This window comes from Pelecanus crispus, chromosome Z, assembly GCF_030463565.1.
Source record: "Pelecanus crispus isolate bPelCri1 chromosome Z, bPelCri1.pri, whole genome shotgun sequence".
Taxonomy (NCBI): Eukaryota; Metazoa; Chordata; class Aves; order Pelecaniformes; family Pelecanidae; genus Pelecanus; species Pelecanus crispus.
Genome location: NC_134676.1, coordinates 54,664,198 through 54,681,057, shown reverse-complemented (window position 1 = coordinate 54,681,057; position 16,860 = coordinate 54,664,198). Strand labels below are relative to the sequence as shown.

The following is a 16,860-nucleotide window of genomic DNA, read 5'->3' as shown; positions in this document are numbered from 1 at the left end:
AAAATACTCAGAGAAAGCGAGCGGCTTGTTATGGCCATTAGATAGCATCAGATAGCATAAGATTGTTAAGTTTACTAAGATATACTGATTAGGTAGTTAATAACTAACTGATTTCCTTAAGTGTGTAATTGTGTGGTAGTCTATATTTAATTGGAGGATCCAACCAAGGTCTGTGATGCAGCCTCTGCAAAACCCAAGAGAGTTTTTCTGGGGCTGAGGAAGCAGCTCAGAAATGTAAAAGCAGCTGAACCTACCAGAGAGTTTGCTTGTCCTAGCTTTCAGTTTGTGAGGCAAACCGACATCCATTGCCATCTGCTCCATCTCCTCTTTCACCTTCTTTTCCGGCAGCCCTTTGAGCCGAGCGTAGAACCAGATGTGCTCCTCCACAGTCAGCCTAGGGAACAGGAGCAGGCTCAGGGCACAGCTGAGAGCACCATGCTGGGATTCATCCCTTGCATTAGCATTACAGCAAGCATGTTTGTTTGCTCAGGAAAACATCTTTTAAGGCCAAGGTTTCAGGGAGGAGCTACAGACTAGGTATGCTCAGCTTCGGCCTGATTTCAGGGTATGGCTGTTCAGCACCAATGTAAATAATCCTCCTTTAAGGGTGCTTGACAGAGTACCCCAACATTGCAAATCACTAGGCACTGGGGAAACATTTGGCCTAGTGAAGTCTAATGGAGTAGATTTCTTTAAAGAGAGGTGAAAATCAAAAGTGTAGGCTCTTGCTGATATTTCACAGGCTCATACAAACGTGCTAATAAACTGAATGTCCTTGTACCAGTCTCACACCACCCCGCTGTCTCGCACCATGCACACAGGTAAAGATAGGACTGTCCTAGCTGAAGGCACACTACTGTCTCCTAAAGAATGCAAATGCCTGTTGGGAAACACCAGCCCTGTGTCTCACAGATGCTACTCACAAGTCAAACAGCACATTGTGTTGCGGACAGACACCCAGGTTCTGCCTGATGGTGCTGAGGTGAGAGCGGATATCTTTGCCCAGGATGAAGGCTGTACCCGAGGTTGGGGGGAACAAGCCAGTCAAGATGGACCTGAAGGACAAACACAACAGATAAGCATCACCACTAGGAAATGGCTGCTGCACATGCCAGGATGGATGAATGAAGAGTGGGTGGAAGCCCTGGGGAACTCCCACATCAGGAAAGTAGTCTGAGAAACATCTCACTAATGGATTTTAAAAAAAAAAAAACAAACAGCTTCAATGGTTTTAACAGTGATCAAAGCACACCCACATGACTCTGCTTGACGGAAATACTTTTTCCTCTAAAAGCTTCTCATCCTTTCAGTCCCAACTCATTTCCTCACATTGCTAAGTCAGAATCACAAATGGCATTACTAAAAAATGCTGCCAGCAGATTCATTCGGCACACCCTCATTCAGCACAGCCTCAACCTGAACTACCTCCAGTTTCAGTCCCCTGTATCTGTGCATCTTCTGACGCAGCTGCACAACTAGGGTAAATCAGCAGAGCTGAAATCAGTGGAGCACCCTAGTCTGCACCAGCTTGCACACTGGAGTTGTACAGTTATCTCTATCATATTGATAGGAACTGCAGTATTCAGAGTCACTTCTGCCACTGTCTAAAAGCATTATTTTGTTCTTACATGGTAGTGGTTTTCCCTGCTCCATTATGTCCCAGAAACGAGGTGATTTGTCCTTCATAGAAGTTCAGTGTGAGACCATCTACAGCAACCTTCTTGCCATCACGATAAACCTTGACCAGGTTCTGGATGGAAACACCAAGGCTCAGATGCACAGGTTCTTCCTCCTTGCAGACTGGAAGAAAACAGAGCAAAGTAGAGAGAGATATGATAGGTTTTAACAGCCACTGTGTGGGAGTTCTAACAAACATCACATTCCCCCAAGTCTGTGGAGATCCAAGGAGCAATGAGCTATATGAAGAACTGACCACATTTCTTCCTCAAAGACAGGAACCTTCTACAGAAATTGTCCTTTACCTCTTTTCTCTCTACCAGGCTCACCTGGGAGTTGGAGATGTCCAGTATCACCACAGTTGGCAAAAATGGGAGGAATTCTCAACTCCATGAGGCTGGAGTACCCACCTGCACTCGAGTGGGCAAAATACCTTGGGTTTATCTGGATACACCCATGTATCAGCCTACTCAAGCTGACGACCAATTTCATCTTAGCCACTCCTGCTGTCCTTGGACTCTCTTTCAGAAAGGCAGACCATAACACTTCCTTACAGAAAGGCTCTGTGTCCAGCACGTACCTTCCGAAGGCCCCTTCTGGTCAGGATGAGGGTGCTGCCTGTCCTGTTGTTCCTCACCAAACCAATAGGACTTTGTGAAAGGAAAGTACCAGGGCCTGGGAATCCCATACTGGCCTAAAGAGAAAAGCATTACATGAGCCTGACTGCATCCATCCCTCTTCTCATATTCACTTTCAGGACAAGAAGATAAGTACTCCACCCCCAGTAAGCCTCTACACTAGGCAGGACTAAGAAGAGATCTTTCATGATGAAGACACTGCCAGACTTTGGGGGTAAGAGACACTCCTTTCCCCAAACTTCACTTTAAGGTTAAAAGCCCTGTGCTGGAAGGTGCTAAGCAGGTACATGTGGTGCTGATGCTCTTCAACTCCTCTGCTGCAGCATGGTCTGTGGATTTAGCAGTTCAGAGAAGGGAACAAGCTGAAGTGCAGCAAAGCTTCTGGGACTAGTTCAGCCATCACCACAATGGGGCACAGCCTCTGTGCTGGGCAAGTCACTGCTATTAGCAGCAACAACATTACTGTGATACTGGTCTGTGGTTTTTCTCCATGACCCTTCTGCAGGTCTGCTTAAAAATGGGCCCCAATTTGCACCTTGGCAAATGAGTAGGGTGAAAGGATCCATTTAAAAGCGTGAAGACATGATTCTCCCTCAGAAGCAGACCTCACCTGGGAAGACAGACTCAATGTACCAGGTCATGACCCCATATAGGAAGGTGTCGAACAACATCATGACGGCTGATGTGGTGATGCTAAAGCCATCTTCTTCCAGTGGGCTCTCAAAGAAGTTGTCCCACTGAACACCAACTCCCTGTTCCTCAAACAGTGCAAAGTACTCACAACCAAAGCCAAAGGCTACTGGAGACAGCAGGCTCTGCAAATGGGAGGCACGAACATGCATTTAGTTTTTCACAACTACTCTCCAACTGCGCAGGTCAGCTCTAGCACAGGGCTAAGGGGTGTGGTCCAGAAGCCTTATAGGAAAAGTCCAAGGAGCATGACTGTGTTTGCAGAGAGGGAGTGGCAGACTCAGTCTTGGTTTCAACAAGCAAGCAAGGCCTGAAGTCTCTGCTGGACCACCACACAGAATTCTTTGTTTCCCTATTTTCCTTCCCTTGCTCTTTGGACTTTTATGTGAGGGAAGAGATCACTAACAGCCACCCTTTCCAGACAGGTAAGAACTGCTGTGCAGAGGAAGGGCAGCTGGCTCCTTCAGCCTGCGTATCTAGTGGTACAGCCTCACAGCGTACAGAGATCAAGGCAGCTTAGTCTGGCTGAATTACTTCTACTGCCAAAGCCAACAAAGCCCTCCCACCAGCTCCTAGCAGGTTCAGCCAACCTCTTCACCAAGCCCAGGCCTGACAGCCTCTTACACCAGAAAATGATCCTCCCATTGCCACCTCCTACCCTTGTTATCAGTACCCACCTACAGAGCGGCTGAGTGCCACACTGGTGGAGGCCCAGTACCCAGGACAAATTCATCAAGACTCACCGCCAAGATCTTGAGTGAGAAGCTGACATAGTCCTGCCAGGCAACACACAGCACATAAGGCAGGTACAGCGTGAAATAGACAATGCCCCCACAGGCAGCTGCCAGGTTGGCCCTGGAGAACACGGTGCTGATGAGGAAGCACTGGAGGATGGTCACAACACCGAAGATCGAAAGGAAAACAAACACCACGCTAGGGTCGCTGTAAGGCAGCAGATTCCCCATCTGGCAGGAAAACAACAGGTGCATCAGGCTTTGAAAGGGCTCTCCAAGGTGGCTCTAGTACAAGCAGATCTACAGAGCTGCTGCTCAGGGAAGGCTGGGCTTGCTGCAATTTGCACAAGAGCCTTCCCAGAAGTGGGGCAGTACCAGAGGCATCTTTTCAAGACCACTGAATTTACTATAGCCCCTCCTGCTGTTTTCAGCCACTCAGCCCTGTTTTGTTCCAAAACCCTGTTCCCAAAAATTTGCTGGTCAACCCACACTCACTAACTCCTCCCCAGCATGCCAGTGCAGACCACAGACCACTGCTTAGCAGGCTCTCAAGGCTCTAGATTCTGCTGCCACAGACCAAACCAGTCAACTCACCTTAAGGATCAGCACCAGCAGGCCTGCACTCATCAGGAGAGGGATGAGGCTGCTAATGAACCAGCTTAGCCAAAGGATGCCATTGTCAAGTCCCATAATCCTCATCGTCTCCTTCAGTCGGGCTTCCTTCTCATACACAATGCCCTTAATTATCACAGCCACTGAGTAGATCCAGGCTAGAGTCATGAAGAGAGGCATGGAGCGGCTCATGACCCGCAGAAATCTGAGAGAAGAAAGGAAAGGACCCAGGAGAACAGAGTGAGAAACATCAGTTCAATGTCAGGTACCACTCAAGGGCTAGGAGAGCATGGTGACAGCTAAGGCTTCCCTGCACAAAGCAGCCCATGTGCAGAGCATGACACAGGATCAGTGTCTCACCATGAGGTGAGGCTGATGCGTCTAGAGCACATCACCAGCCCAGAGCAGGAGCTGGAGTTGCAACTGCTGCTCAGTGGAAGAGTGGGTGCAGAGACCTGCCTTTCCTGGGAACTGCTCTCAACTGTCCTCTTTCCACTCTCCCGTGCCTAGGTCTCTGCTTTCTTCCCACTGCTATTTTTGCCTGTATCAGTTTTGGGGATATGGGCATATCTCAGGAATGCACTCTGTATGTGGAAGTCCTGTATAGACAGTCCTTCTCCTGCAAAGGGCTCCTAAGTCATTACATATTCTAAATCTTCCATGCAGGTGTCCTAATTCCAGGGATTAGGAACACTAAGGAGATTGCTCCCCCACTGATGGTAGGTTACATGAACCATACCTGATGAGTGACAAGAGCCCATGCCTCCCAAGCCACAACCCTCCTGGGAGCTTTCAAAGCAGCCTGCATACGTACATGTCATCCACGTAACACGGATAGGGCATCTGCTGCACGTAAACTCCTGTCTTCTTCTCCGTGCCTGTCTGCACCCTGATGATGGCCTGTTCCACTACATCCTGCAGGTAGGCAAAGCCTCCCCAAACATAGCGCATGTCCTCAAAGGGATCAGCACGAGGACCAGGATCCCAGTACCTGCACCACGGGAACAAGACCCTTCTGTTAGAAATCTTCATTACCGCAACCTCCATAAGAAACTGTTCATTAGGCAGCACATCAGGACTCACCCATCCTTGATCTTGTTGGTCCTTTCCACATTATCAATGTCCATGCGTATCTTGTATTTCACATGCTGAGGGAGCTCTGCACTGGTAGGAGCTATTTCAGTGAAGACTATGCCAGCCCAGAACCTCCTTTCATCCAGAAGCTCCAATGATTTGTTTATAAGCCGGACTTCTGTGGCCACAGGCTCCAGTTTGTCCAAGTTGACACACTAGACATGGACAGATTTGGAAGCATTTATGGAATAAGTTACCAAACCAGAATACACTTTGTTTACGTTTGGGAGGGAGAGAAAAAGGAGAACTCTGCAATGGTAATGCCATGCCCAAGAAAAGGCTGCAGTGCTGGACTACTTTACAATGGCTCGTGGTAGCCCAGCAAGTTGCTAGAGATGCCATTTTTTCCTGCTTGATGGTCACCTGCCAGTCAAACATATATCACCGAGAAATATACCAGCAAAGGTATTTTCTGGACAAGAGGTTAGGTAGCATTGTAGTACTAGCTATAGGGCCCCATCCTAGCATCAATTTCCATAGATAGTCTTATTTTCTCTGTTACCAATAAACTAGGTCTGATTCAAAGCCTCTAAAAATCAGCAGAGACACCTGAAGGCTTTGGACCAGGCCCCTGACAGGCCGAGGTCTGTTTCTGTTGGCACCCATCTGCCAAGATGACCAGGTAACAAGTAGAACAAATTCCATTATTCTCTATGTCTTCCTCAGCTTAAAGCAGCTGCTAGCTTCACCACAGTCTCCAGCTAAAACCCCAGATTGAATCACGAGCTGTTATGCTGCTGAAGCAAGCAACAGCTCTCAGTCTCCCAGTAAAAACAGGGTGGGAAACCACATGCAATGGCCAAAGCAAGAGCTTCAAGAACAAGGCCTACAGTGAGGTTCCTACATCTATATTTAGTCACCTGAATAAATGATATTTTCTAACATGCTGTGCAATCAGCACTACTAAAGCCTGGTCATTTACAGAAAATGGACTGAGGAACACTGTATCTTCCCTTTCCAGGAACACCCCACCACGTGAGTGGAGACCAAGCTGCTGCCCTCCCCTAGCTCCTTGCCCACACTAGCAGGATCTCACCTCCATGAAGCGGGAGATGGTCTGGATAGCCCGGTCGGTCTCATTGAAGGCATCCACCCAGGTATATACTGAGCCATTTGCTGTCTCAAAGTCCTCCAGATGGTTTGACAGGAAACGGGCAACGTCCTCCACTGTCCAGTTGGAAGCTGGCAAGTGCCGGTCCCAGAGAGCTTTGCTGTTCAGCAGCGTCTGTGGGTGGGGTTTTGTTTTTTTTTTTCCAAAGGAGAAATAGTTGTTGAGAATTAATGTTAGATCTCCTCTCTCATTGTGAAAATGAGTACTATCAGGGAAAATGCCTTTTAAAAAGGTGCAGGGAGAGGCCCTCTGCCACAGTGAGAAGATCAGCGTGGTGGGGTCCTTTTACCCTCCCACTGCAAAGGATGTGCCTCCCTCGGTACAGCTACACCACCGGGTGTGCTTTGCAGGCTGGGTGGCTGCCTCCGTGTCCTGCCACCCGTTTCCCAAGGAGAGGGCAGCAGAGAGCCACGCACAGCTCTGCACCCCACACATGCAAACCAGGTCTCCCACCAGCAAAACACAGACAAGGGAGATGCCTGTTCAGGAGACACGCATTCGGCTGATGGCGGTTGCCAAGCTCTGCTCACCTCTCCCAAACAAACATCTGCTCCCAGCTGGGATGGAGAGGGGCTGTGGCATGGCTGGAAGCTGAACTGTCACAGTGCTGAGCAGGAATACCAGCACCAGAGGCCAGGTGGCTTTTCTTACATATTTTGCTCTTGCGTCATCAGGGCTGGCTGAGGCAGCCCTGTACAGCCATGATGTCCTGCCTCTCTGTTCTCCTATCTGGGACAGTGCTTTTTTCATCTGGTTTAACTGCTAGCTTTCTGAGGATGGGCTATTGACCCCACTACATGTATGCACAACACCCCACACAAGTGCAGTCCAGGCAGCAGCACCTGGCATTGAAGCAGAAACCAGTCCTCTGGGCAGACAACATAAGGGCAGGCAGGAGGTTAGCATTAACTGTAAAGTACACAGTTGAGTAGGGGAGGGGGGAAAAAAAAAAACAACAAACCTGCACAAGAGAGAAAACTGTGAAAATCCTAACCAATAAAACCAGGAAAGGGATTTTCTGCCAGAGCAAAGAATGAAGCGGGGAGGTGAGGAGCTTCCCCACGCTCTGCTGTTACCAGCAAACCAGAAAATAATGGGTCACACAGTTACAAAAACAGCATTGCAAACTGGGAAAACAGAACAGGCCAAGCTGGCAAAGGAGAACATGTGAAAGGCAAATCCCAGCAAACAGGGATCAGCTGTGCTGTGCTCTCTTCACATTCGGTCTCCCAAGGTTGGCTCACGCCACCCTCCCCACCAGGAAGGGCGCCATGGCTGCAGGGAAGGGGCTCAGCCTCATCACGTCCAGCAGCAACATTAAAGCTCCTTAAGTGCAGGGGCATGTGTTGTCCTCCTTGAAGTTAGCAGCTGCATTAGCATCAAGCTGGAACTGCCAGAGATGAGCAAGCAAAGCACTTTCCTCTCCTTCAGCAGGAAGCAATATGCCAAACAGACTGCACAGCCCAGAAAGTTGTGAGGTGATGACCGGTCACCCAGCAGCATGGCACCTTCAGTGGCTAACAAACAGCAAAGGACCATCCTCCCTCTTGAAAGCAGCCATGAATGGGTAACTCTATGTTTCAGCCTATACACATGCAAATGATCTGTGCTGCACCTCTAAACTGAATGGGATGCTGCACGGGAGCTGCCCAGGCATTGACAGTGAAGCATTCCTACTTGTATGAACTGCAACACGTGACAACAAATGAGTCCCTGCTACTGTGCCAGTACAGAGGAGGAGACCAGACTGCTGGGAAGATCCTAGAATTAACTACCAGAGCCAGTAGGGTTAACAAGAAGCATAAAATACAAAACCAGAAAAGCCTGGGCCTCGTCAAAAAAAAAAAAAAAAAAAAAAAAAAAGGCAGCAACATTCACTTTTCAAAGGACAGGACTGCAAACCAATATCCAAACCTTGACTTTCTGTCTGCACTCTCTGCAGCAAACCGTTCAACTGACAGTTGGTGGCCATGATTCTCACCTCCCTGATGCTAACATGTACAGAATTAACTTTCATTAAGCCAAGAGAAGCACAGGAGTGATGAAGATTATGGCTCTGACCTTCTAGTACGTCATGTTGATGGTGAAGCAGAACAGGGCAGGTCAGAGACTATTCAGTACAGCATTACATTGGGGTAAACAAGGAATGAACTTCAAGGCTTAAAAGACCTGGGGAAGTCTTAAATTGGAGAGATATGGGTTTGATGGGTGGACTGTTCGATGGATAAGGAATTGGTTGGATGGTCGCATCCAGAGGGTCACGGTCAATGGCTCCATGTCCAAATGGAGACCGGTGACAAGTGGGGTCCCTCAGGGGTCCATACTGGGACCAGTGCTATTTAACATCTTCATCAATGACATAGACAGTGGGATCGAGTGCACCCTCAGCAAGTTTGTAGATGACACCAAGCTGAGTGGTGTCGTTGACACACCAGGAGGACAAGATGTCATCCAGAGGGACCTGGACAAGCTGGAGAGGTGGGCCTGTGTGAACCTCATGAGGTTCAACAAAGCCAAGTGCAAGGTCCTGCACCTGGGACGGGGCAACCCCAGGTATCAGTACAGGTTGGGGGATGAAGAGATTGAGAGCAGCCCTGCAGAGAAGGACTTGGGGGTACTGGTGGATGAAAAGCTGGACATGAGCCGGCAATGTGCGCTTGCAGCCCAGAAAGCCAACCGTATCCTGGGCTGCATCAAAAGAAGCATGGCCAGCAGGTCGAGGGAGGTTATTCTGCCTCTCTACTCTGCTCTGGTGAGACCCCACCTGGAGTACTGCGTCCAGCTCTGGGGCCCTCAGCACAAGAAGGACATGGACCTGCTGGAGCAGGTCCAGAAGAGGGCCACCAAAACGATCCGAGGGCTGGAACACCTCTCCTATGAGGCCAGGCTGAGAGAGTTGGGGTTGCTCAGCCTGGAGAAGAGAAGGCTCCAGGGAGACCTTATTGCGACCTTCCAGTACTTAAAGGGGGCCTACAGGAAGGATGGGGAGAATCTTTTTAGCAAGGCCTGTTGTGACAGAACAAGGAATAATGGATTTAAACTAAAGAAGAATAGATTTAGACTAGACATAAGAAAGAAATTTTTTACAATGAGGGTGGTCAAGCACTGGAACAGGTTGCCCAGAGAGGTGGTAGAGGCCCCATCCCTGGCAACATTCAAGGTCAGGTTGGATGGGGCTCTGAGCAACCTGATCTAATTAAAGCTGTCCCTGCTCACTGCAGGGGGGTTGGGCCATATGACCTCTAAAGGTCCCTTCCAACCCAAAGCATTCTATGATTCTATGTCTCTGTACAACAGCTGCACTATAACACCCAACCAGCTGCCTTGCAGAGACAGCAGGAAAAGCTACTCTACAACTGCTTCTTTGTTGCGCAATCCAAGTTTTACATCCCTGTGCTTCCAAAGACATCAGCACGAGGTGCAAAGATCCACCCCTCAGAGTTACACCTGAGGGAAGCAACAATGAACTAAGCCGCTTAAGCAGATAATGCCCCAGTAATGCAGGTCTAACACCTGGCACAATGCTCCAGGGAGCCAACAGGCTAGCAGAAAGCATGTCAAATCCAAACAAGACTCTCAGCCCCTTCTTCATGGTCTAGTATGCATGGCACGTTATGAAGTGATCAGCCGTAGGCTGATGTTTGCTCCTCTCCCATGAGCACCCACGTATTACTAAATTAAGCGTACCATGCAACTCCAAATTAAGTTTTTACAAGATTTGTGCCAGATTACTGCCAGGCATCTAGGTTCAGCTCTACCATGATAACCATTCAATTCCTACTGTACCCAAAGGAGCCTGAGGCCAGCCTTCCAGGATCTGATCTAGTTATATAACCACTTGCTTTGCTGCTATCGTGAGAGCACTGTTGTGGAGAAGTGCACAGTACAAGGAGCTGAACATGTCACCAACCCTACAGGTCCCCAGTTTACAAAAATACCCCAAGGCAGATACTCATACCACATTAGGGCAACACCGTGGAAGAAACAGCCCATTTCCCCACAGAGACAGCTTAGAAACAGGTGTTAAACATGCACTGCTCCTGTTTGTAGCAGGTTTTTACACAAAGGAAGGAACACCAAGCATAATGCAAGATTGGTACAATCAAAATGTGTTTCAAGAAGGGGTCCCATCCATCTATTTGCCCAGCTTAGCACTGAAGCACCACCTAAAGTAAGCATTTCATCACTTATTGTAGAAGATGACAGTGGTGGTTCTGGCAAGGACAGCATACTGACCCGAATGAGATCCATTTCCTGACTGCTTTCCATAAACGTCCAAATCTTTGGGCTTATCTCCTCCCACATCCCCCCGAGGTCACGAAACACACCCAGCTCCTGGAATGTCCTGTTCACCTGTTGGCAAAGAGAAGAGGAAGGTTATTTGCAAAAGCTGGCAGAGATCCACTGCGGGCTGAGAGGGTGCGTTGACCTGTCAAGTGAAGTACTGAGTGTTGCTTATATTCAAACAGCAGCTCAGCTTCTGCAAGGACCAGAGTAGGGAAAATCAAGTGTACTTGGAAGGAAAGCAACAACAGGGAGTGTGGATGCCTGTGGCTGAGCACTGCCTTTCAAGGCTTGGTGTAGAATGACTTTGCCTTGGAGATGAAGGGCACACAGAGGGAGCCCCTCCCCTTGTGCTCAGAAGAGTCCTGCTGAGGGAGCTTGGAGAATTAGAGAGCACATTAGGTAAACCACTGTTGGGAATGATTCAGGATCCACTGCAGTGGAGGAGAAGAAGGACACCTGAAGGCTTTACAAGGTCTTCTCCACTCCCATATCCCACATCAGAGAAGCAAAGCCTGTAGATAATCAAAAGGCACCAACAGAAAAGCTTCCAGCCAAGCCTAGAAAAAGAGTTCAGCCTGGCCTTTTCTCCTTGAGCATTCAACAGCAAGTGCATGGGAGGCGAGAGACTAGGAAGGCTGTGCTTTGCAGGCAATCCTTTCTAGGCTTGCGTTTGGGCCCAATTTAACACAGTGCAGCAAAGCTGCATAGACAGAAGACATACCTCATTCTACATATCAGAGGACAGAGCTAGAGTTACCTCAGCCATGACCTTCCTTATGGCTGGTGTGTCTGGAGTGTACAAGATCTTCCCAATCAGCAAGGGTTTCAAAGCCCTCCAGATAATCCTGGACAGCGGGCTGGATTCCAGGTTCTTCATCAGCTCATTGCAGTAGGGTGCTGAGGAAGAGAGGACAAGGGTGAGTGGCTGAACAGCACAGTCACAACTGCAGAAGGCGTATGTCCCACTTGTGTGAGCTTTAAGGACAGTTGCAGCTGAAAGCATATGTCAGACAACAAAACCCCTCCTCTACTGCAAAGCTCCACAAAAAGGCGCTTTCAGTCCAAGCCTCCACAGTCTGCCCAGCAAACATGTAGCACCCAGGTAGCCGCCAGCATTAAGAGCCCCACTGCTAGCTCTGCACTGCTTCCATAACCCCACTGCACGGCACAAGCAAAATTTGTCCAGAAAAGGCCAGATTTCTAAAGGCTGCACATGATTGCACATTCTTCCCCTGAAGGAGGTCCACTGCACAGCCTTCTGTGGACTCTACACAAGGCCCTTGGGAATCCCTTGCACGTTGATAAACCTTGCTGGCCTTAACGGCACGTGCAGGAGGCAGCATGTGCATGCCTTTCTGAAAGAGCAGAAGCTATACTGTCCCTCACAACCACCTGCTTTCATCTGTGGAAGTTTGGAAAACACTAGCCATGACAACCATGATGTAGATGGGACCTTAGGCCATGCCATGGTTACACTTACTTGTGGAATTATCATAGAAGTTAATTACATCGTCTTCAGTGCTGTTGCCTCCAAACAGCGCTTTGTAGTTGTTATCCTCATACCAGTTGAGGGATTTAATTTTGAGCCCTCCACCTTCGGGATGGCCGCACACAATGCGCGACACAGCCTGGTAGATCTGCGTAGAGGAGTTTGATGCATTCACGTTGTTCAGGAACATCACCTCTTGCCTCATGTCGCTCCAGCTCCTCATGCTCAGCAACTGGAAGAGTAGGTGGGAGAAGAGAGTGGAAGCAGGGGTAGGAACAGGATTAGCAAAAGGAGAAGATCATGCCACTCTCCTTCAAATCACACATTGTTTGTGAACAGATGAGAATCCCCTTGAATACGACATCAACAGTAAAGACCAGGGAAAGCACACTTCCACCCCGCCACAGTGGGAGAATGTAGAGGGAAGTCTCCCTCCCCTATGCACGCGCAAGGAATGTGCCCTCACCAAGCTCTTTACTCTTAAGTTTTCTCATCCAGTGCTGTGGGTGGTTCCTGCCCTCCCTGCCCTCTCACGTGGAAGCCACTTCTCCCAGTTGCGCAACAGCTCACATTCCAGTGGAGCCCCCTCACACCAGGTGGGGTGGGGTGCGTTGAATCAGAAGAGGGAGTAAGGAAAAACACAAAGTGAGTGCACCTCATAGGACACAGGCTGGATGAGCTGCAGGGCCCAGCAGTGTCATCTGGCACAATTCCACCAAGGTCAGCAAGCCTCCACTGATTTGCACCAGGCAGCCAGTTTGATCTCCTAGATCAGTATCACTTGTCCCTGCCCCAGCACCTCCCTGCCCTGTTGCCAACAGCATTCCCAGAAAACCCTTGAAAACAAGCCCAGCTGCAGCCTGGAGCCTGATCACAGCATGAGCTATGCATGCAGCCAGCCACAGCAAGGAGCCTTCTCCTGACCAGCTGGCCTGACACTAGACTCAAGGTCAACACACAACTGGCCAGGACAATCGGAACCTCCACACTCATTTGTCTGGCATAAGCATCTACCTGCAACATGTCATGAACAAAAGCACCAGGCGCTCAGCCTGAGACACTCGCTGCATTAATGTCGTCGTACTCAGAGGCATGGCCAAACTCACCACAAAGGAAAAATCAATGCACCTCCATGAGCACTGGTTTCATGCTACACTTGAGCATTGCACTGAGGCTCCCTGTCTGGAAATGTAAAAACATCAGCAGAGATGTGTCCATACAGACTAGAAGTCTGTTTATCTCGATAACCTCTGTGATGGTGACTGTAAGTGGATGTTAGGAAAAAATAAGGCAAGGGCAAGAATATAGGATACTTCCCCCAAGTACACTTCCAGCTTCTATTTATTTTCAGCTCAAGGAACGTCTATTTCCTAACCCTCAATGAATTTCTTCCATGGTAAACTCCCAGAGTTTTGAACATCCACAAGTATTTAACATCCAACACATCACTGGAAAGCACCTCCTCTCCCCTCTCCTTAACTTAGCTATGGTTAGCTCCATTTGGTGCCATGTTTTTTGCCCTGGAAGAGACAGTGAAGATTCAGTCGCTATCTCTTTTTGCCGGGCCACTCAACTCTATAGACCTCTGTCATATCCACAACTCATCTCTTTTCCAAGCTGACAAGTCCCAGCCTACTCCCTTGTTCCTTGTAAGAAAGTCATTCCACTTCCGAATGTCCTACCTGCCCTTCTCTGAACTTTTTCCAGTTCCGCTACCCCTTTTTGGAGAGGAAGGGCCTAGATCTGTATTCCATATTTAACAGGAGGGCAATACACAGTTTTATATAGTGTTATGGTAACACCTTACAGCTGGCTCTCTATCCCTTTTTAAATCTTTTCTAGCATTTGATCTGATTTCTTGACTGCTACTGAAGTATCAGGTGACATTAACTTGGATATTCGTGCTGTGCTGCCCAGAACAGCACCATGCACTAACAATGGCAAGCAGAGCTGCTGAGACACCTATTTGTACCCGCTCATCAGCTGCATCTCAGAAGCAACTTTAGATGTTGTGGCCCAACTGCCCTGTTTTCAGAGACAACAACAGAGTCAGTCAAAGACCATCTGCCAGTTTTGCTATGTATTGGTTTTGCCACCTTTGTTTAAATAAAGTGCAGATAATCAAAGCCTAGGACAGCTGGCAAAGCCAGCCAGCAGCAATGCAAAAAGCGATGGTGTGTTGGAATAATTCAATCCAAATTCACCCAAGGAAAGCACACCCGGTGTCTCTGACCTTACACTGGGAAGGAAACCTGACCCTTTGTGTTCATCTGTAGCGCTGTGCATGCTTTAGATGTGCAAACATCTGGACAAAAATTCTTGATGCTGAACAACAGCTACTATGTGTCACATACACAAGAAACCTCTATTTTTAGCTGCCTGAAAACACATGCCACACTGATATGATGGAAGACAGCTGTGAGAAGAGCTAAAGCCTGGGGATTCAGTACATGTGTCCAGAGTGACTGCTTCAAGTGTACTTTCATCTCCTCACTACTGCTTTTGTCTGCACCCTGGTGCCACTCAATCTGGCACCACAGGTTCAGGGTGACTGACAGGACACCAGCATCATGCGACATGAATGAAAAAGAAGTCACATAACAGCTTTTGTTGGTTACATATGCTCATGTGGATTTTTGGATTTGACGCTTCCTCACTCAAAAGGGCAAGGCTGCATCTCAGGTGTGACGCTTTGAGTGTCCACTTCAAAGGGACCCCTTGGGGAGTTTCTGGCACCTTAGGTAAAATGACTTTTTGCTGAGGAAAAATCAGCTAACTGCTTTAGCTCAAGTACCATAAACTCCCTAACATGACTGAAGGTACACAAATAGGAAGTGCAGCTAATTCCCATGAATGCATGAGGTGTTAACCATCTTGCAGAGGGATTGCATTAGCAAATACATTTTTACACATAATTTTGAAACAGTTTGAGCAAGGAGCTTTGTTTCATCTTTGGCACCAGCAGCTTTACAGTTGACATACAGAACTGCTCTGTTCACACCACTGGAAGCAAGTGCCTCATGTGCGAAGGGTTACTGAGCTATTCCTTCTCCCAGACATCAGACCTGGCTCTCTAAGTATTTCTTAATAGTTGCCCTTCCTCTTGGTGTTTAATCTGCCCTCCTAGGTTGATTTAAAGAGCCCAGGGACACAGATCCAATCAATCCCCATACTCAGAGACAAATATTTTGTTTAGACCATTCTCTAATTAAAATTCCTTGCTAGAAAGGCTCCTAGACGTGGCACAAACAATAGTTCTCTCCACCCCCTCAAGCTGCTGCCCTTCGAAACAAGAGAGCAAGTCCCTCCTTTTCACACAGAAATCAGCCTGCCAGACAATAAGAAGTAACTTTCGGTCAAGCCATCTGGAGCAGCTCACGCTGTACGCAGAGGAAAAAGCTGCCTTTGTTTGCACAGCAATAGGGCAGAATAAAAAGTAGTCCTACCCAAAACAGCTGCCAAGCAAAAGGCACATTACCCTGGGACACTTTCAGCCACATCAGCAAACTGAGTATCACATGGTTTCAATTATTTTTATCCCAGACAAGAAAAAAAGGCAAGCTTAAGTGACATAACGGGAAACAGCTGTAATCAAATTCTGAAGGGCAGCCTCCCGGCTAGCAGCAAGAGCTCTGCCACGGTCTTAACTGAAGCTGATCCTGGAATCATCTTAATTTCACTGTAAATGGGACCCAGCAGCAGGCTGTGGGACTTGGGGAGGGATACGTGCCAGGAATTGTTGGCTGGCACGGCGCTGGCTCCCGGCAGCCACCCCTCCGTGGGAGTGGAGCGCGCGCTAACCTGAAGTGACCTGCTCTTGTGCATGCTCTCAGAGGTTACTGCCGTTCACGGCTCCGAGCTCTCTTGCTCCTCTGATGCAAAGACCGAAGACTGGCGAAGGGGAGGAGGAGGCAGCAGCGGCATTGTTTAGTTTAGATCGTTGCGATTTCTGCTTCAGGGAGAGAATGTTTTTGCCTAGTAGCAGCACTTCAAAGTCAAAGCAGTTTCTGGCTCCAAAAAACCCCCCCAGTTTTGGACTTTTGACTCACGCTAGGCATGCAGGGCTTTTTTCTTAATCCATCATTTCACCTGCAAAAACAAATACTTGCAGTCTCTATAATGTCACTTTGCCTCTGCAAATCGCTATTTATGTTTTGCCAGAGCCTTTCTCAGCCAGTGTGTGATGCCATTGCACTGAGTGCCCCGCAAAGACCGGAAAACAATCTCTGCCCCAAAAAGCTAGTTAGACAAAGAGCAAACAGTAGCCTATAGCTACTAATTTAGATTAGAACAACCACAACATCTCTTCCACATGACATACCCTCACCGCACCCAGAGACCAGTAGATAGAGCTAAGTAACAACCCTGACATGGTTGGCAAATGAGTGAAAAAACTAGAAAGGAGGCAGACCTCCACATGCGATTTGCAAGGCACTGCTAGGCAGCAGATGTACTGCAAGCCCAACATTTCTGCCACTGCTGAGAAGG

At 48.4% G+C, this 16,860-nt stretch overlaps 1 protein-coding gene across 5 annotated transcripts in view; it reads right to left on the bottom strand.

Moving 5' to 3' along the window:
- Positions 1 to 16,860, bottom strand: part of ABCA1 (ATP binding cassette subfamily A member 1) — a 104,573-nt gene that overhangs the window by 23,408 nt on the left and 64,305 nt on the right. For 3 of the 5 annotated variants that reach the window (XM_075726420.1, XM_075726423.1, XM_075726422.1), the window contains exons 9-21: positions 12,364 to 12,604; positions 11,641 to 11,780; positions 10,833 to 10,949; positions 6,522 to 6,710; positions 5,435 to 5,640; positions 5,166 to 5,342; positions 4,334 to 4,556; positions 3,749 to 3,970; positions 2,926 to 3,130; positions 2,258 to 2,371; positions 1,629 to 1,800; positions 924 to 1,055; positions 255 to 394 (exon numbers count right to left, since the gene is read on the bottom strand). In XM_075726420.1, the coding sequence (XP_075582535.1) occupies positions 255 to 394; positions 924 to 1,055; positions 1,629 to 1,800; positions 2,258 to 2,371; positions 2,926 to 3,130; positions 3,749 to 3,970; positions 4,334 to 4,556; positions 5,166 to 5,342; positions 5,435 to 5,640; positions 6,522 to 6,710; positions 10,833 to 10,949; positions 11,641 to 11,780; positions 12,364 to 12,604 (2,278 nt within the window). The other 2 variants (XM_075726424.1, XM_075726425.1) reach the window with 2 other exon arrangements.